The 21,269-nt window shown below is 42.3% G+C and overlaps 3 protein-coding genes across 3 annotated transcripts in view; 1 reads left to right on the top strand and 2 right to left on the bottom strand.

Annotated features, from left to right (window-relative positions):
• The window catches only part of TTLL5 (tubulin tyrosine ligase like 5), a 310,256-nt gene that overhangs the window by 167,907 nt on the left and 121,080 nt on the right, over window positions 1-21,269 (bottom strand). The window contains exons 22-26 of the mRNA XM_049770318.1: window positions 20,440-20,737; window positions 14,229-14,349; window positions 10,070-10,216; window positions 9,093-9,196; window positions 4,794-4,924 (exon numbers count right to left, since the gene is read on the bottom strand). Of these exons, the coding sequence (XP_049626275.1) occupies window positions 4,794-4,924; window positions 9,093-9,196; window positions 10,070-10,216; window positions 14,229-14,349; window positions 20,440-20,737 (801 nt within the window). The remainder of the gene's footprint in view (window positions 1-4,793; window positions 4,925-9,092; window positions 9,197-10,069; window positions 10,217-14,228; window positions 14,350-20,439; window positions 20,738-21,269) is intronic.
• The window catches only part of LOC126004088 (peroxiredoxin-1), a 1,184,503-nt gene that overhangs the window by 1,047,375 nt on the left and 115,859 nt on the right, over window positions 1-21,269 (top strand). The window lies entirely within an intron of this gene.
• VASH1 (vasohibin 1) overlaps window positions 1-21,269 on the bottom strand; it is a 967,981-nt gene that overhangs the window by 931,573 nt on the left and 15,139 nt on the right. The window lies entirely within an intron of this gene.

Below are 21,269 nucleotides of genomic sequence, written 5' to 3'. Positions count from 1 at the left end.
CAGGCATTCATGGATAGCCTACAAGCTAGGACATGCCTGGAAAAGAAAGGAAGTGAGGGAGGTCAGCTGCCTCTGCTAAGAATAACAGACCAAATTCATATTTTGTACCTGCTAGAGCAGTGCTTCCAACGCAGACACTACTGTCCATCCCTTGGAGGTGGGAGGACAGTGGACTGATCAGGGTGGGAGGTAGTAGCCTGAGGTTTAATTGAGGAGTACATTCTCTTAGTTCACAGAAAAGAGGCTAGATTTCAGGGGTCACTGTGTTTGTAGGGGGTAGATGGAAAAAGAAGTCTGGGTATCTGCACTAGTGCAAAGATGCCATAACATATGTGGAGCAAGACAGCTAGTGAGAGCTTGAAAGGGCAGCCCCAATTTTTTTTTGTCAAGATAAAGAATAAGTACAACAGCTCTGTATCTTCCACGTCTTCATTTTACTTGGATAAGTTGACTTTACCTGAAAGGTTGATAAGTACATTCAAAAATCAAAATCAACTCCAGTAGAAAAAAAATTCTACATTTGAATAAATGATCTTTTTCCCTATCACAGAATTTTGAAATAGACTAGGGCAGTATTTATTGCCCAATTAGGGGAATATTCCTAAATCTCAAGGGCTAGGTTCTAGAACACTTAGTAAGGTTATATTCTTTCAGAATGAAAGAAAAGTCATGAGTTCTTATCTCTGGGACCTCTCACAGTAGTGATGCTGAATACATTTGTGTGTCCATGACTGAAATGAGCCGAGAGGCTGTCAGCTGTGAAAATGTCTCCTTCTTGGAGGTTTTCCTTCTGCCCTTCTAGTTAATATTCACAGGTACAGACCTTAAAAAGATCATCTTTAGGGACAGCGAGGTAGTTAAGGTGCATAATAACATGGGCTAAGGTGTTTACTTTGCATGGGGCCAGCTCCTCTTTAGAATCCCTGTCACTGTCTATGGCCCACTAAGAACGGTCAGAATCACTCCTGAGCACAAAGCCAGGATAGTCCCTGAGCACTGCCAGGTGAACACCCTCCACACAAGTCTTTAAAATTAAACCCTAATGCTCCACAGCTGCTGCCATCTCCGATCAATGGCCAGCTCCATAGCCTCATTCTTGAAAGATGGACCCCAAGTTGCAAAAATTCTTGAGTACACTAGAATCACATTGAAAATGGGAGCACTCTCAGAAAGATGGATGATTGATCAAGTCTCCACCCTGCTGAAGTCTTCTTTTTTTTTCCCTGCTAAAGTCTTGGCAACTGTATCCACAACCCACAATTGCCACTTTGCTGGTGATCCAAATTCACTGCTTTACCACTTATCGCTGCAGAGATACCTAACAGACCAAAACTCCAGGTATGCCACTATTTTGGTTGAGATTACTAGGACTTTGTTGAAGTGTGGGAACCCTCCCCGCATCTTTTCATACTTCTAGAAGACCTGGCAGCCATATCCACACCCCACAGTCTCATCAGCCACAGAGCTTGGAATTCCTGAACAGAAAGGCTGCATATGCAGATATCTCCAAAATTTTCAATACTGTCATCCCAGTAGGAATACACCAAATTAGATGTCAAAGTAGCATAGAAGCCACCTACTGTTAAGAAACAAAGCAAATAGCAGAATGCCTAACTAGCAACAAATAGCTTAGTAAACCTTCTGACAATGACTTAATGTCCACCTTGGACATACGGTAATTTTTACAAATTTTCTTTTTCTGCAGTTTTTTTTTTATAATTCCATATGACTTATCTATAAGCAAGCAATAAAAAATATATTATTTCTGCCTGCCAGGGGGGAAGGCTTGGAAGTGGGTAGGAATCTAAGAACAATGGTGGAAGTAATTTTACACTGATGGTGGGCTTGGTGCTGGAACATGAAATGGGAGAAATATATGTTTATGAGCAACTATATAAATCATGGTGTTTAAATAAAACTTAAAAAAAAAATCCTAGGGGCCGGGTAGGTGGCGCTGGAGGTAAGGTGTCTGCCTTGCAAGCGCTAGCCAAGGAAGGACCGCGGTTCGATCCCCCGGCGTCCCATATGGTCCCCCCAAGCCAGGGGCGATTTCTGAGCACATAGCCAGGAGTAACCCCTGAGCGTCAAACGGGTGTGGCCCAAAAACCAAAAACCAAAAACCAAAAAAAAAAAAAAAATCCTAGAATTTCTAAGGATCCACCTGTACAAATCAGTGCTGCCACTAATGTGTTAACAGTTTCCCAGCACTGCTGGGAAGGGTAGAGGAAAGGAGTTGTCTCTTAACACTAAAAAGGCCTTCACCTTTCCAGGCTCACATATTTTTTACTCTCCCATTTCTACCGATTTGATTTTGTATTTACTCAGCCAGTCTTATCCAGCAGTCTCAGACATTGTCAAATACAGGAATATGGCAGCCCTGTCACTGATCAGATCAGTGGCCACAATGTCCAACATATCATAGGTACCCAGTAAGACTGTGAAGAAGGGATTGAGAGGAATAAACTAGTTTCAGAGCTTACAGACAAGTTAAGGCATCTCAGAAAAGATGGTGGGGTTCGAAGGGACATGTAGTAACACAGTGATTCAGTCAGACGGTGCACTGCAGACTCCAGTGGAAGAACCTGAGTCCAATCACAGTTTACAAAACATTACCACTGTTTTCTTGGGAAATACACAAGATTTGAAATGTGTGGTTTTCCTGGTTCAGAGCTCTGACAGTCTTAAGAACAGGGAAGAAGGCTTCATCTTCAAATCTTGGGCCATTATGCTGACAATTAGTGTATTGATTACCACTATCTCACTCTCATCTAGATTTATATATCTTACAACAAAAATGCAGAGTTTCAGGTGCCAATGAGAGTGACTTAAGGCACATGCCCTGCATATGACCAGCCCCCATTAGATTCCCAGCACCACAGGCACTGCAAGCATTGCTGGGTGTAGCCCTGGAGACCCTTAAGAACCGCCTGTGTGGTTCCTCCAAGGACCACCTGGAAATCACCAGCACTGTAGGGCCTGAGTGAGAATGCCTCCTGGGACCTCATACTGAATCTCTAGCCCAGGAAACCTGGGATCCCTGAGGACTGCCTTCAGGAACCAAAATTGTTGAAAAATAAAGGGAGGGAGGGAAAGAAACGAGGGAAAGGAAGGAAGGAGGGGAGGGAAGGAAGGAAGGAAGGAAGGAAGGAAGGGAGGGAGGGAGGGAGGGAGGGAGGGAGGGAGGGAGGGAGGGAGGGAGGGAGGGAGGAAGGAAGGAAGGAAGGAAGGAAGGAAGGAAGGAAGGAAGGAAGGAAGGAAGGAAGGAAGGAAGGAAGGAAGGAAGGAAGGAAGGAAGGAAGGAAGGAAGGAAGGAAGGAAAATAACGTGCAGAGTTTTGTTTATAATAACCACTACTATTTTGGGGATCCTATGACCTGAACCAGAAACTTTGATGCACTTCAATTCCAAAAGTCCTGACCTAAAAGAGGAATGTAAAGGAAAATTCTGGCTATCACAATAGACAAGAAAAGAGGGTTTAAACTTGCCTCATCTATCAACCCCTTCTTGGGGGAGGGGCTCTATCTTCTCAAGACTAACTAAAAGTACTCCCCCTTTTACCTTGACACCCCACCCCCATTAGGTTACACCTTGTTTTATCTATAACAAAAATCATCCCAGGTTCCTTTGTATGCTTGTTTACAACTTGGATTTACCCCAAAACAGAGATTGTCTTCCTTGTAAACCTGGGTGGGACTGGCTCAGGATAGCCTGAGCTATCTGTTCTTACTGCCCCACCCTGGGGTGGTCTCTGTACTCAATAAAACAACAGTTTTGGCAGGCAGCTGCTCTTCATAAGAAGTAGAAGACTGCCAGATTATCAAGCTGCCAGACTTGTTGCACCCTGAGACTGGTTTGGATTATTTCATGGGTGACCCTGATTCAGACTCATTCACCTGGGTTTAGAGATATGGTACCTGGGGTGATTTTACACCCCCACCCTATTAATGGGTGGAACATTATTCATGTTAGAAATACCAGACTAAAGAAAGCTAAGAGCATTGAGAACTGGGTAATTCTAAGGATATTCCATACCCTTTCGGGGTATGATAGTTCTATACATCAAACAACTTATTCTATCCCAGATGAAAATGGTGTGGCACAAGCACAAAGAAAACATGTGGGGCCGGTGCGGTGGCGCTAGAGATAAGGTGTCTGCCTTGCCGGCGCTTGCCTAGGATGAATCGCGGTTCAGATCCCCTGGTGTCCCATATGGTCCCCCAAGTCAGGAGCGACTTCTGAGCGCACAGCCAGGAGTAACCCCTGAGCGTCACCGGGTGTGGCCCAAAAACCAAAAAAAAAAAAAAAAAAAAAAGAAAGAAAAGAAAACATGCAATCAGGATGAGAAACAATGACCAGGAGAGGCAGTGGAGCACAGGGGAAGAACCACTGGCTCCAGTGAAGCAGATCAGGGTTCTAACTCTTCTCCTGCCTCAGCGTGATGGGGACCATTACCGAGGGCCTTCTAGCTTCTGTCCTCTCTGTAAAGGACAGAATCTTAATCCACGTGTTTGTAAGTAAAACACAAGATCATGGGCAGCAGAGAATAGAGTGTTCAATAAAGGTTAACTTGTCAATAAAGCTCTTTGTTGTTAAATATAAAATGCAGACAATGAGCTTCTTCCACTTTCAGGTAACAATGCTGTGCCCACATATCCTTGGAGGCCACTCATTGACACCCTCCCACTGCAAGAACCCATCCTCTTGGGACCCACTCACCCATCACATCATTCTCTGCTCTAGCCGCTTATCACTCTTTATCACTCTTTCTTATTTTTATTAAGTTAGAGACTCACCGCCTTTGGCACCGCTATCTGAGTAACTGCTGCTGTGCTTAGGACTCTTAGGACAGCATGTTCCCAGGAAGACACTTGCAGACTTGGTTTTCTGGGTGTAGAAAGTCAGCACCTCTTCCAACTGATACTCACTGCAACGAGGAGAGAAGGTCTGGTTAGGAAGGGGATATGGTTTTGGAACATAAGCTAAAAACTCCCAATTCAGAGATGGTGAAGTAGGAATATGAATGAAGAAATGCAAAATGTTAAAGTATGATAAAACTATTTATTCCACAGTGAATTTCCATGATCTGCACTGTCCAACATGATCAACTCATATAAATTAAAAATGTTGTAAATCTAATCAAAATTAAAAACCCAAAAGGTTCTTTTCCTTAGTTATGCTAAGCCACATCTCAAGTGCTTAGTAGCTTAACACAAAAAGCTCAAGTGGACAGTCATGTTTGAGATCAGTGGTCAACAAACTACTGATTGGGGGGCCAGAGAGATAGCATGGAGGTAAGGTGTTTGCCTTGCATGCAGAAGGATGGTGGTTCGAATCCCAGCATCCCATATGGTCCCCCGAGCCTGCCAGGAGTAATTTCTGAGCATAGTGTCAGGAGTAACCCCTGAGCACTGCCGAGTATGACTCAAAAAACAAAAACAAACAAACAAAAATAACTTCTGATTGTAGTTCAATCCTGAGCAGCAGGCAACCAGCTAAAGCTTGCTTTATGTTTATTGGCCCTGCAAGGTCGTAGGTGGTTGAGAAGTCACGCCCAGCATGACACAGTTTTCTTCCAGCTCTGTGCTCAGGGATCATGACTGGTGGTGCTCTGGGAATCCTAGATCATATGAGGTGCCAGGGATTGAACTGGAGTTGGTTGCTGCAAGGCAAGCACCCTAAATCATATTCTCTGGTTTCATGTTTCTAAAAAAGAAAATACTACGAAGACACATGTAGCCTGCAGAATCTGACATATGATATTGTCTGGCCCATTACTATTTGCCTAGTCCCACAGGATAATCAGCTGATTATAGAGGAGCCTTCTATTCCCCAGGCCAAAAAGGGAAATCATAGTGTCAAACTCATTTGACCTGAAAACAAACAAAATAAAACACCCAAACAATCCAACTCCCAATAGGTCCCAAGAAATCTATCACATTTTGGCAAATAATGTCCCCAAATGCACCTGAGGCCACTATGCCCTTGGAAGGACCGGCGAGCCATTTGGGAAACATCACACTGCTATAACCAGGGCCGTGTTCCCCATCCACCTGCATGACTGTGGGGCTAGATGGGTTCTGAGGGCATTTCAAATCACCCACATCATCTGACACTCAGACACTCACCGTGCATGGCCGATGGAGTGCTGCTAGGAGCTTCTTGATGGCCTTTGTTTCTCCTAGAGCCTGACGGCTTCAGAGAAGAGGTCCTGAGGTGAGCAAAGTGCTTCTGTGCTGTCCTGAAGAACCCAGCACCCGTCTTCAGGAGACAGTAATGAGCACTCAGAATGCCACTTCTAAGAATCTCAGTGTGAGCCTTAGACCCCCCAAAACAGAAGCAGCCCATAGCTAGGGAAACTGCCAGAACTGAGGTTGGCCAGCAAGCACCACCTCTGCCTATCACTGTGCTTTACTTGTCCTCAGAATGGAGGAAGGTCAAAAAAATTCCCTGTCTTTTGGGAGGGAGGAAGTCAGTTTGGGGCATTGCCTGGTGGTGTTGGGGGCTGGCTCAGAAGGGTCATGCCCAGCAGTGCTGAAGTAAGGAAATAGGTAGTGGGGCTGGAATCGAGGGCAGTACATGAGAGGCAAGTACCTGATCCCCTTCACAAACTCTCCAACCCCACAGCACCATCTTATCTGCTCCTCCTTTATGATTTTTGTTTCTTTGCCAGTCTCTGAATTTACCGAATTCAAAACATCCTTGCAGAGGCATCCATGAGCCATCCAAACTTAAAGAGAAACTGATGTCATCACAGATTTCCAACTCTCAGTATCAGATGCCGTTAACACACTGATGTGTCCTTTTGGTTTGTTTGTTTTGGGATTACACCCAACAGTGCTCTGTGTCCAGAAATAATTCCTGGCAGGTGTTCAGGGAACTCTATGGGGTCCTGGGGATTGAACCAGGGTCGGGCATGCAAGGCAAATACCCAACCTGCTGTGCTATTGGCTTATCAATATTGCTACTGCCCCCAATGATGTCTTACTCTGTATTACATCACTGTGTTGGTAACAAATGTTAGCAAAATAAGCCATTTTTGAGTACCCAGTTAGGCTTTGTAAGGAAACAGACACCACTTTTTAAAATGTTGTCTTTTTTTGTTGTTGTTCTTTCTGATTTTAGGAAATTTGAAGGTTCCTAGGGGGAACTAGAGAGCCTTTAACTTTAAAGTAAAGCCATTTTCTGAATGTACTCTAATTTCCTTCTTTTTACTATGTGTGTGAGAAAGTGTTTCCTTAGCAGTGTTTCTGTTTGTGTTTTATTTTGTTTTGTAGTGCCAGGAATTGAACCCAGGGCTTCATTCTTGCAAGACAAGCACCCTACAGCTGAACTCCAGCACTAGTCCAGAAAATGTTTCTGGCTTTGCTTCCAAATTTGCTGTATCAATCCTAGTGCTTATGACCCAGTGTCAACATTAGTAATTACAGAATTATGTCTTTGTTTGCTGTGTATTTAAATAATTAAAAGAATGCAATGTTCCAAAGCGGGGATGCCGAGATCACCCTTGGCCCTAGTGTATAAGAGAGGAGAACAGAGAAGGAAAGAAATCAAGGGGAAAGAAGAAATACATATGAAACAACAGGAAATAGGGTGGGGGTAAGGGGATCCTAGTCTATCAGTGGTGTTAAGGAGTGATAGGATTAAATATCCAAAACAACAGTCAATAATACTGAACAAGACAGTGCCAATTTGGGGGGGGAGCGTTTGGGCCACACCCGGTGATGCTCAGGAGTTACTCCTGGCTCTGCACCCAGAAATCGTTCCTGGCAGGCTCAGGGAAGGGACCACATAAAATGCTGGGAATCAAACCCCTTTATCCCGTCAGTCCTGCATTGGCCAAATGCAAGCAAACACCCTATCTCTGTGCTGTGCTATCTCTTCGGCCCTGAGAGCCAAATTGTTTGTTTTGTTTTGTTTTTTGGGGTCATACCAGCAGTGCTCAGGAGTCACTCCTGGCTCCACACTCAGAAATCGCTCCTGGCAGGTACAGGGGACCATATGGGATGCCGGGATTCGAACCACCGTCCTTCTGCATGAAAGGCAAATGCCTTATCTCCATGCTATCTCTTTGGCCCCAAGAGAGCCAAATTTTTAACATCCAAACTTAAACATGTGCCTGCTAAGGTGACAAACTGGGGGTGCAGTGGAAGGAGGGGAAGGGAGAAGAGGGAATTTGGGAACTCTGGTGGAGGGAAAAAGAAACAGGTGGTGGGATTGGTGCTGAAACGTAGTCTGTAAAATTTAACTATAAATAACTTTGTAAATTGTGGTGCTTTGACAAAATAAAAAAAAATGACTATGTTGTAAATTAAAAACTAGTGCTTACAAATTTTATGAAATTGAATACTTAGGTGCTAGTTTGGTGTATAACACTTGATAAACACTAACTGATTCAACTCAACAGCTCAACTAAGCTGATTCTCTATTACTGCTTTTTTCTCTACTGGACTTTGCTCAAGTCCAAAAAGGATGTTAAACAAATGCTCGACCCTTTATTTTATTGGTTTTATGCACCTTATATTAGCAAAAGGTCTTACAAAATAGTCATAATTAGTGCCTTTGCTACCTCTTCTTTCAAAAACAAGTCTTTAATGGGGAAATGGTCAGGCTTCTTTGTATCAACATAGAGAGCTCCGTGCTAAGATTTCAATCCCCAAAAGCCAACCCTAAGCATGAAGGACTTGCTCTATTTTCTATAAATTAGGCGTAAACCCCAGAGTGCTGAGAAACTGCCAATTCCTCAACCCACTCAACAGAGGCAAGATTTGGTCATCACTGCTTGATCAGGGATAAATTCGGATCTTAGTAAATACACAGAAGCCTAGAGATCCAACTTTCCAAAGGGCACGCTCAGCACTTTGAGTGGTATGTACTTTGAAGGCTGTCGAGAAATATATCCCAGATATCCAGCAGCAGTGTTTTGATAACTGAAACCTTGACAACAGAAAAAGAATTGGCCAAGATAGAGAGAAGCCGATCCTATGAAATTCACTTTTTTTCTTTCTAAACGTGATTTCACTCACATTTACAAACAGGGAAAATAGGGGATTCAATGGGCACAATTCAGTGTTGTAGTCAAGAACATTTCCTACCTTGCTTGTTTGATGAACTCCTGAAAATGTTCTGCATTCACCCCATCTTCCTCCTCTTCCTCCAGTTTCTGCTTTAATTTTTTCTCAGCAATACGTTCTGTTTCCTGCACAAGTCCACAGCCCCCACAAAATAGCAGTAAGTTAAACAGACTCCTGATAAAGGCACACTTCATCTGGTTTCATTACCTTCAGTTAATTTGTCTTTATAGTAAAGACATTTTAATCCCCCATATACTTCTATGATATATTAGATATTTGGCATATTAATTTCTATCATTATTTCAATGAAATGTTTTTAGAACATGCAAGTAAAAATTGCAGAATAAATGTAAATTTTCATTATATTCTTACTTTTTTTTACTTAAATAGCCCACAAGGAAAGCTTTTTTTACAGTAGATTAGCAATGTCTGTGAACAAACTTGTAGGCTTGTTTTTTTAAAATTAATAATATGACAACAGAGACCATTCATGTTAAGGAAAAGAGGGGCCGGAGAGATAGCTCAGGGGATTGAAGAACATGCTTTGTGGGTGGCCCAGGTTCAATCCCCATCCCTGCATGGTCCCTCAACCAACACCAAGAGCAACCCCCAACTAGAGAGCCAGGAGTGGCCCCTGAGTACTGCTAGGAGTGGCCCAAAACCAAAAAAAGAAACCACCAGTTAGGGAAAGAAAAACTAGGCCTTGTAAAATACTCTTATACCAACTTTCAAATGGAATAAATAAACCTCTCACTGAAGTCATACCAAAATTTTCAACAGATCTAGAATAAATTCTGGAAATGGTTTTGATGTGTGGGTATTTTATTAGCCATTCCATTTCTGCCCTCTTTTTAAGTTACTTTAATTTTCACATGCTACTTTCCTTTCTACATAATGGCACTACTTCCTCCCTCAAAAACCATCTCAAAGAGTTGAGACCCGCATGTACAAGACCCCAGACAACACACTCTACTTAGTATATTTCCTACGGAACTCACCTTATTGTACATGATGATGAAATCACCCAGTTGGTGGGCCAGGATTCTTCTGCGCTCCAGTAGTGCCAGTCGCCGGCTGGGCAACACCATCCTCAGTGACTGCGGCAGGTTACTGGATGCTCGCTTGAGGAAACGAACCACCAGGTCCTAGCCATCAAGAGTCATTGGGATAAAAACAGCAGGGTGTGTGGTGAACAACAGAAGACACACTAGGAGGGGATCACAAACAGAACGTGAGACGGCGGCTACAGTGCAGAGAAACATGAAGGCCCAAAGTAAATGTGCAAGCACAGGGGCCAGAGCAGTAGCGCAGTGGTAGGGAGTTTGCCTTGCACACAGTTGACCTAGGATGGACCTCGGTTTGAACCCTGGCATCCCATATGGTCCCCCAATCCAGGAGTGATTTCTGAGTGCAGAGTCATCTCTGAGCATCACCTGAGCATCACTGGGTGTGGCTCAAAAAACAAAAAAAAAGTGTAAGCACAGGAGAGAGGGAGAGAAAGAGGGGAGAGATGGAGAGAGATAACAAATGAAACTTACTCCTATCTTCCTTCAATTAACCGGCACTCAGAAAAATCAAAATTTAACATGCATGTAAAAACAGTGAAATAAAGGAGAAACTATAAAAAGCACCTAATTTACAAAGAAATAGGACTGTGATCATCCAAAGTATAGATATTGCTTCTGATTTTAAGAAGGAAACTAAAACCACAGGTCAGAGAAAGAATCAAAGGGAGAGAAGATAAAAAAAAATACACAAAAGTAAAAAAAGGGGAAAAACTGGAAAACATGAAGGACCACAAAGAGCATGAGTGAAACATCAGAAATGCAGAAAGAAACCAACCCAGGAGAAAAGAGCATAATGAAAGCCAATGGGGAAGAGGGTCCCAGTCACAAGCACTACTGGGAGGCTGAACTGAGAAAGATGACCAGGACACAGCCAGGGGCCAAGAATTTTAAGAGAAAGGTTCAGAAGTGTAAAGTGAACACAAGACAAAAGATTATGAAATGCACAAGTAATGATGAGTAATGATCAAGGTAAGGTAATGATTTAAAGATTTTGTGATAAAGGAAAAGAAAGTTGCTATTGTATTTGGAAAACAATTTTTTTTTTTTGGTTTTTGGGCCACACCCGGTAACGCTCAGGGGTTACTCCTGGCTATGCGCTCAGAAATTGCTCCTGGCTTGGGGGACCATATGGGACACCGGGGGATCGAACCGCGGTCCGTCCAAGGCTAGCACAGGCAAGGCAGGCACCTTACCTCTAGCGCCACCGCCCGGCCCAAAAATGATAATTTTTTAGGAGATTTTAGCCTGCGGTGCGTCAAGGCAGACACAGTAGAAAACCATTAAGGAAGGGTAAGTATATATAATGGAAGGGAGAAAACACAAATTTTTAAATCTAAACATTACCAGTCAGATACCTTGCAATATCAAAAATATTTTACAGTAGGGACAGAGCGATAGAGCAGGGAGGGCGTTTGTCTTGTATCTGGCCCACCTGGATTCGAACCCTGCCATCCCATATGGTCTCCCAGCCTGCCAGGAGTAACCCTAATGCTGATGAGTGTGGTCCCCCAAAAAAACAAAAATAAAAAAACAAACAAACAGGGGCTGGAGAGATAGCACATCAGTAGGGCATATGCCTTGCACGCAGTTGACCTAAGACAGACGGTGGTTTGAATGCTAGCATTCCATATGGTCCCCTGAGTCTGTCAGGTGCAATTCCTGAGCACAGAGTCAGAAGTAAACCCTGAGTACCACCGGGTGTCCCACCCCCCCCCCAAAAAAAAAACTTCACAAAGAGACTGTAACAGCCCTTAAAGATAGGTTATTTCCCTTTGCTTCACAAATACAATAAAATCTCAAAATAACTGATCTGGGGTGGGGGGACAGAGAGATAAGTAACTGAGAAATAAACTTGCCTTATAAAGACTGATCCAGGTTCAATCCCCAGTACCACATGTGGTCCCAGACCCCCAAAAGAGTGATTCCTGACAACAAAACCAGGAGAAAGGGGGCCTGAGAGATAGCATGGAAGTAAGGCGTTTGCCTTGCATGCAGAAGGTCAGTGGTTCGAGTCCCGGCATCCCAAATGGTCCCCCAAGCCTGCCAGGAGCGAGAGCGAGGAGTAACCCCTGAAGGCTGCTGGGTGTGATTCAAAAACAAAACAAACAAACAAAACAAACAAACAAAAAAAAAACAGGAGAAAGCTCTGAGCATTGTCAGGTATGGCCCCAAACTATCCTCTCCCCACATCTGAATTATTTCATTGATTAGACTTTATGGAGTTCTAGGATAATCTTTAACTCTGGGTCAGAAAAGACAATGAACCCCTACCTATCTCAGAAGCAAGATAACTGACATAATTAACAGGTAAAAAGATTAGAGTTGATCTCCAGATAATTTTGTAAAGAAATGCAAAGAGCTGGCACAAAGTTTGCAGTAAGGATCCTACAGATTCTTGTAAAAAGTCCCATGGAAATCCTGTGCCGATTCCAAGCCAGCAGTGACAGGGCTTTTTCTTTTTTGGAGCTATTTTTTTTTTCCTTTTGAATTCGATTTGGTTCATCGTCATTTGGTGCCAGTTTACTCCCACATAGAGAAATATCTTCATAACCAGAGGGTGGAACATCCCACTTCTACTATGCTGTCACTACGAGAGGGTGGTTTAAAGCTGCTATATTAAAACATTATTTTCTTGCCGAAGAGCAGACAAACTGTCTCTCAAAAAGGCAGCTTTGATTTTCCACATGGAAAGAGAAGTGCTAATATTTTCCACTGATGGTTGAAGAACTTTTCACAATACAAAATTTTATCTCTGGATTGAACTGACTGTTTTAAATTCACAGTTGTTTTTCTGGGATTTCCATCATGTTTTTCTAATAATTGGGGCATACAGGTTTCTGTGTGAGAACTGAAAATGAAGCAGCCACCAATTACTTAAACAAAGGATGAAGCTTTGTTTGTCTTAAAGGTTCTTTTCTTTTCAGGGATAAAAGAGGTTGTCCCCTTGAGCACTAACCCTATATCAAAGGTCATTCTGATCCAAAAAGAAAAACTCGAGAGAATACTACATTCTAGACATGTTCAAATGACTGACACACAGGAAAAATTATCATACAAGTCTATTTGCAGTAATTGAAGATTATGAGACAATAATAAATAAAATGTTAATAGGAAGAATGTGGGTGGGCAAGAGAGAAACTACAGTGTAGGCTGCTTGCCTTGATAACCCGGCTTTGATCCCCAACAACTCATATGCCCCCAAGCATTGGCAAAAGCAAGCACTGTGCAAAGCCAGAAGTAGCATACCCAGGAGTGTGCTGGGTGTAGCACAGCCCAATCTCCTCAAATAACAAAAGATTAAAGGAAGGAAGTCTCAGATGGCTTATGATAAGATGTTGACTTGCACACAGTAAAAATCAATTCCTTGGGAGAGAAAATAAATGCCTTCTACCTCTGGCATCTGATGATTACAACTGGGTTCAAATTCCAGAGTCACCACATAAAAGCTGTGGAACAGGCAAGAGGCATCCTTTTTCTCTCTCCCCCTTTTTTCACAGTTATGAAGTTGTTAATATTTGCTTTCAGTCACACAATGTTCCAACACCCATTCCTTCATCAGTGTACTTTTCTTGCCACCAGCTTACCTTCCACTCTCCCCCTCTCTATGGCAGCCATATTCATTCATTCTCTTTCTCTCTCTCTTTTTCTTTCTCTCTCCCTCCTCTCTCTTTTCTTTTCCTTTTAAACACTATAGCAGAAGCATCCCTTCTCTAGGCCTCTGCTCCCTCCACTATAAAATGGTGATGAAATGCCTACCTCAAAGAGTTAATAAAATATGAAGCTGCTTGAGAACTCCACAAGTCGTTCTTTTTGAGAGCTTCGCACAAGGCCTGACATCTGATAATCAACTTGCACTTTCAGAATGAAATAAATTTCTCTCCCCAACACAGTGTGAGAAATATGGCTCCTGGTCAAAAATTACTTCACATTAAAGCAAGAGAAATCTTAGAATGTATCGTGTAGTAATTCTTTCACCAGAAGCAAATATTACTCATATTACTCTTGAGAGAGAGAGAGAGGAGAGAGAGAGAGAGAGGGAATGAGAGAAAAACAGGAAAAAAAGTAAAACTATCAACATGAAGAGCCTCACCATCTGTTCATCCTCTCTGGCAGCCCAACTGGCAGTTATCGTCTGACCTTCATTTTCTTTCATCAGGCGGGTTTGCACATGCTGGAGATAGGCAGAGAATGCTATTCGGGCCTGCACTTTGCTATAGAAATCCAAAACAACACACCGTTATGAGGCAGAAGAGTTATATATCATCTAAGTACATGCCTCTGAGAATCTTTCTATGGGATCAAAAGGGCTAAGAAAAACAGGGCCTGTCCTCCAATCACTAAGTAAAGATTCCTTCTACGTAGTACATGAGATGTTTATTTTCTTCTTTATAAAATTTGAAAAAGTTTTATTATAATTATTTTGGATTTTGGACCATCAAGCAATGCTCAGAAGTTATTCTTGACTCAGCAGTCAGAAAATACTCCTGGCAGTGCTGGGGGATCACATGGATACCAGGGGTTGGCCTCAAGCAAAGGCAAATGCTAGAGCTCTGGCCCCTCACAGTGATAACACAAAGCGGTTGACAACTCCAGATCTACCTCCAGTGTTGTACTCCCTCCACCCATAACTCAATCTTTTCTCCTCCCCATTCTACCGAGATTTGAATTTCCATCATAATCAGTGATGGAAAATTCTGTTTATTTTCTCACGATTACCATGGTATGGGGGGGGGGGACAATGAATAGGTTATTATGCTTCTTACTTTTATACCTGATCTCTTTGAACTTTTAAACAACTTTCGAGGAGACAGACAAGAAAAGAGTCATGTCTTCCCAAGAACCTCTATATTAACGAAAAAGGCTTTTCTGCCTTGACAGACCTCAAAAACATACTTAGTATGTCTTTTGCTATGACAACTAATATTTCTGTGTGCAAAAGCTTCCAAAGCAGGAAATTGATAAGTCCTACAAAGGAACTGTTGAGACCAAATTTGAAGGTCACGCTTTTTTTCAACTCTAAGACAGAAGTGGCTGGAGCCCAGAATAAATGAGTGAGGTCCAACAGAGCTTGGCATAGATGAACTGATGGGCTAGGACAAGCCCAGATACTCAATGAGGAAAAGAAATCCTTCCATAGAGGAAAAGCAGCTGAATACCACCTCTGCAGGACCAGCTGATTTCTGTCCAAGGGTTTAGGCTAGGGACAAGGGATGTTAATTTGATTGAGCTAGGGTTTGAGACAGAAGTACTGGAGAGACACTGTCGATTCTCACTTGTGCTGCTAATTGCAGATCTGCTTTCTTTCAGGACACACTTTGATTACTTCAGCTGATCGGCTTCCGACACACTCGCCAAAATGACATCAGCGAAGATTAGGGCCCAACACAAACTGTGTTTACAATCCTCACACATGCAATCACTGACTGCTTTCTACTGTTTCCCCAAGGTTTGGGGTGAAGCATGGTTCCAGAATGAACTGGATAATCCTAGGAGGGTCTAGGTCTTACCTTTAATGCCTGGGCTAAAGGATTGAGGAGTAAGGGAATCAAGTTGGGGAGTGGATTTGCTTTTGAGAATTTAAAAATCAAATCATCAGGCCATAATAAAGGCCTGAAGAAGGAAGGCTACACCTTTGTTATTGATGAGATTGTTTATAAAATCATAGTTTAACTTTGAACCAAAGATTTTTTTTTTTTTTTGGTTTTGGGTCACATCCGGCAGCCCTGAGGGGCTACTCCTGGCTCTATGCTCAGAAATTGCCCCTGGGCAGGCTTGGGGGACCATATGGGATGCCGGGATTCGAAACACCATCCTTCTGCATGGAAGGCAGATGCCTTACCGCTGTGCTATCTCTCCGGCCCCTGAACCAAAGATACTTTTTAAATATTTTTAATAAGGATAATTTGATCCTTGTCACTGGGAAATCCTTTCTTTTCAACCGTTCCCACTGGCTTTACCTCATGACAAATCCTTTTGCCTCCAAACAAATTACAAAGATTCTTTTTTTTTGTTTTTGTTTTTGTTTGTGGGTCATACTCAGCAGTGCTCAGGGGTTCCTTTTGGCTCTACACTCAGAAATCATTCCTGGCAGGCTAGGAGGACCATATGAGATGCCAGGATTCGAACCACCGACCTTCTGTTATGAAAGGCAAACGCCTAACCTCCATGCTATCTCTCTGGCCCCAAAGATTCTTAACTTTAGAAAAATTTCATTTGTGATAGGAGCTGAAATTGGCATGCTTTGAATACCACTCAATTTTAATGACTAGGCCTCTTCTCATGATGGGCTTCTGGACAAATTCGGGACAGAATTACCATTTGTTAGTTGAGGGTTTAAACATTATTTTGTTGCATTTCAAATGATTTATCACTGAGTTTTTCATTTCTACAAACCTTACTAAAGAGTATCTTAGAGGGAGAAGGTGACAGAGAATAATCATGCTCATTTGCAGGATATAAAAAAATAAAACAAAAAACAGCATGAGAAGAAACCCAAAGACAACAGAAATGAGAGCCAGGAGAACTGGCCCATGGTGGGAAGCTTGTCACAAAGGGGCTGGGGGGGTTGTACAATGAAGTTAGGGCAGAGAAGGGACGTCCCCACTACCACAGTGACAGTTAAAAATGGACAAGAATTCGTTAAAGGAGGTAAAGTGATAACACATAGTATTCTATTAGTAACAGTACTGCAAACCATAATGCCTAAAAGGAAAAAAAGTATGTGGTGGTAGGGGGGTGATGGGGTGAGTCTCTGCTATAGGGGCAGGTTGTAGGCGGTAGATGGGAAGAAAACTGTGGTCACCAGTGGCAGAAAATGTAATTGGTGAAGGCTGAGTGTTGGAACATTGTATAAGTGAAACCCAAACATCAACAACGTTTTTACTCTGTATCGCAGTGATTTAATTTTTATTTTTTCGAAAAAGAGCAACTTGGGATGTAAATTTGGAAGTTGTACCTAAGGTATTCTTTGGTTAGCTGGCCATTCATACCAACAACCAGAACAAATGGAGGCATGAAAACCAGAAGGATTTACATTAAAGAAGTCTATTATGGAAAAAAATAAACCATGAAAGTTTATGTGAAGCTTCACATACACAAAATTTCTACCATCGGGCAAGAGCTGCAAGTCCTAGATCCTTGCTACAAGTTCATGTTGAGCTCTTCTGTGTCCACCATGATGCCTCCTGGGCAGCTCCAGGGACTTGGGCTGCAGACCATAGCTCCCAAAAGCAGAGCCTGCAATTAGTCACTGAAAAAGTCAGTGACTTTTATAATATTTTCCAAGACAGCATCTATTTCTACAGCAGCAAAGTAGAATTACTGCTGAAAAGGATCTTAGAATTATAGTTCAGTAGTTTTGAAGTTTTATTTCATTTCAGTGCACTTTTTCTCTGCCTCCCCTACAGAAAGCAGTTTGAGAAAACACATGGCAACTTCCATACCTTGGTTTATCAGAAGTGGAAATAGGTGCAGAGAAACTCTGCACTTGACCATGATCGCTGAAGGCAGTTGGTAATCACAAAATAAGGCAGGGCACAAATTCAATGTGCATTTCACTAAGGAATCACCTCATTCTCTGGGCCACTGTCCCAAATCTTAACTCTATCCCTTATAACCAACCTCCAAAACTTCAGCATCACCTGTCTTCCCTACAGTATAAGAAGAGATGTCTAAGATGGCAAAGATAGTTCAGACACGTGTCTTTTTTTTTTCAGACACGTTTCTTAATAGCAAACGTCATTTCAACCTCTGGCACAACGTATGGTCCTTTGAGCACTGCCAGAAGTGATCCCTGGGCGCAGAACCAGTAGTAATTCCTAAGTACCACTGGCATGACCTGAATAAGCAGCTTCCTTCACCCCCCACGCCCCCCCCAAAAATTCCTACAATTTTCTGATATCTATTTTAGAAATAAAATCAGTATTAAGACTTAATTTGAAAGACTGCTGTATTTCTTTTTTTTTTTAGTTTTCTGGAAAATTTTTTAACATAATTTTTATTTTAATTGTAGTGGCTTACATAACGTTCACAGTAATATTCCAGGTACATATTTACATTGAATCAGGGGAATTCCCACCACTGAGTTGTCCTCCCACAACCGCTCCCATCCTGCCTCCCATATCCTCCACTCTCCCCTCCAGGGGGTGATAGAATGCTTGGTCCCTTCTGTGTCTAGTTTATTACTTAGTGGTCTTATAACTGTTTGGTCTTGGTGCCTCCATTACTGCCCCCCTTAATTGGGAGGCGGGACTAGAAAGTTCAAGTTATGTGGTTTTGTTTGAGGAAGAGAAAGGTAATATAATGGTGTAAAAATCAACTACGTCGACTATGAGCAAATGCCACCTTTCTTCAAGTAACTGTCAAATCTATGCCTCTGATCAACCCTTTTATAATCAACTCCTTTCCTTAGTCTATAAATAAAAATCCCTGTTTTTTGTTCTTTGGAACATACTAGTGGTCATGCTCAGGGATCACTGCCAGTGGTGCTAGGGGTACTGTGTAGTTGGATGTCAAGCCTGTGCCTCCTACATGACAAAAAGGCACTCCAACCTGTTGAACCAGGGGTGGTGAACACGAGCCACATGCGGCTTCCAGCCAAAATGAATGCAGCTCTTTGCCTCTTATCATTATTTTGTATCCTGTGGCTCTTTGCCAAGTTTGGATTTTGTTCTGCTGCTTCTGAGGAGGGAACTCTGAGGAGAGAACTCTGAGGAGAGATCTCCGAGCACATAGTCCCGCCCCCAGGCTGCATCTTTCCATCTCCCATCCCTCGGAAACAACTGCACTGGCTCTCTGGCCCGTGTGTCACATGTTGGGTCACATCTTGCCGTGAGTTCTTAGTGTGGAGGACGCAGCACACCCTCACCATCACTGCAGGATTTTGACCCTCACTCAAAATGGCAAAATGCAATGTGTTTAATATATTATTGTTACAATTAGATGCTGTTGTGTGTTTGTTTTGGCAGGTCACTGCATGGTATGGCTCTCTGACTCTCACAGTTTAAAATTTTGGTTCTTTGTGTCGAACTTTTTCGCCACCCCTGTGTTGAACTATCCTTCAGGCCCCCAAATTCCTATTTTTAAAACAAATAACAAAGTGTTTTGTTTTGTTTTGTTTGCTGACGTGTTCTCTCTACCGCATTCTCACATTTCTTAATTGCCAAATTCTCTGCTTTCCTGTTTCTCCAACTCAAATTTCCTCCCCTGCCCATATAGTCTTTGCTAGGTCCTAGCTTCAGGAGTCTGTCATTCCTTCTCCTCACTTGGGAGGTCTTCCACAGCTTGAAACTCATCCCGTTGTTTGTAACCAAACACCTCCCTCCTGGTTTTGCAATGATTGCAATCCTGCAATCATTCTGATTTCCATTTTTCCTGGTCAAGGTCTTCCTCTGCATGGCTCTGGACTAAGAGCCCCTCCAGTCACCTCTCTTGACTTTAATTTCGCCTCTCACCAATCACTAACCAATAACAAGTCTTACTTTCTAAATCAAGAACTGCCTGGAAATTAACGTTGTAGGAAACAAGTACAGTTGCCTCTGAAAGCTCTTTATGAACAAGGAGCATCATTTTTTTAAGCTTCACTTGTCATTCCGCCCTTTTCTCCAGGTAATTCCAACATAGATTCAGTCCAATGCCAAGGTCTTGTTCTTAGTGTTCTGCCTAAAATATTCTGCCCTCAGATACTGGCTTGAATTGCTCCTTAATTCTCATTAAGACCTGATTAAAATCCTTTCTGTTGTTTCTCTCTATGCTGAGCAGGCCCAAGAACTCTTTACTGTCTCCTAAGATCACCTGGTCTACTTCGAAGTCCCAGATCTTTAGATGCTATTGTTCAGAATAGTCACTTTGTGCCGGTGACTGACACTAAGACTAATACATATGTGTAACTCAATGAAAGCTAGGTTGGTATCATAGCTTTATAACTTAGACAAGAAACCTCTCTAAGGCTCAGTTTCCTTCATGGCAGTAATACCAAATCACAGTCATAACTTTGCTGAACACCTATAGAAGTGAAGAATGGGGGACTGGAGCAATAGCCACAGTGAGTATGGCATTTGCCTTACATGCAGCCAACTCAGATTTGATCCTTGGCATCCCATACAGTTCCCTTCAGCCTGCCAGGAGTAATTTCTAAGCAGAGAGCCAGTAGTAACCCTGGAGCTCTGCCGGGGTGGCCCAAAATCAACAAGCAAAAGCAAACAAAACAAATGAAGAATATTTGTGAAGCCATGAGCACAGTGAGATACAGTTCATGTCTGTGGTTAACATTCTTACTTGTTGAAATGACAAAAGGCACCTACCTGAGATTACTATTATCTTGTAGAATCTGCATCAGGTTAAATTTGGAGTCTGGCTCAATTTTGGTGTAACGTTCACTTCTACTAGTCCACTCGGTAAGTTTCATGCCATTTTCTTTGGCTGTATTTTCTACCGTATTGGTCAATGAGTGTGCATATTTGGTTTGATTTTCTGCGAAGGACCCCGTAGACTCCTCCTGGGACACTTCCTGTTCTTCATCTTCATTGTCTAATGCAACATCCTCCTCCTCTTCGCTCTCTGTCTCAGTTTTAACATGCATTTCATCTGGTTGGGTAATCACTAAATGCGAAGAATCACTAATGTTGCTGAAAAAAGGATTAAATTTTCCTCTCTCCCAATACCTTCCTTTTTACCTTTTCATAAAAGCCCATTTCTAAGTCAGACTACCAATAAGACCAAATGAATGGCATGCAAATATCACCCTCCAATTTTATACACTGTAAAAGCTTCATGAATGATTTTTCATTAGTTGATGTTTCTCATCATAATACCAAGGGCTCTCTGATAACTTAAAACAAATAGTTTCTTAGTAGACTTATTTGTTTATGTCTTAGCAACCTTCAAGAAGGCACCTTTCAAGAAAGAACAAAAGCCAAGGAATGTCTTTCTATCCTATGCTGATTCCTTCTCCTCCTTCACTATCTTGGAAATAAATAGGAAGGAGACAAGAACCAATCTTTTTTAATTCACCAATGAAACCCCAGTGACTGAAAGATTTGACAAGAGATGATTGGAAAAGGGTTTGAGAAAATAAGGAAGTCAGTCAAATATGCAACCAATAGTCTTAAAATCAAAACATGGAGCAATCTGA

This window comes from Suncus etruscus, chromosome 3, assembly GCF_024139225.1.
Source record: "Suncus etruscus isolate mSunEtr1 chromosome 3, mSunEtr1.pri.cur, whole genome shotgun sequence".
Taxonomy (NCBI): Eukaryota; Metazoa; Chordata; class Mammalia; order Eulipotyphla; family Soricidae; genus Suncus; species Suncus etruscus.
Note: the sequence above shows the minus strand (reverse complement) of the source record. Positions and strands in the feature narration are given on the sequence as shown.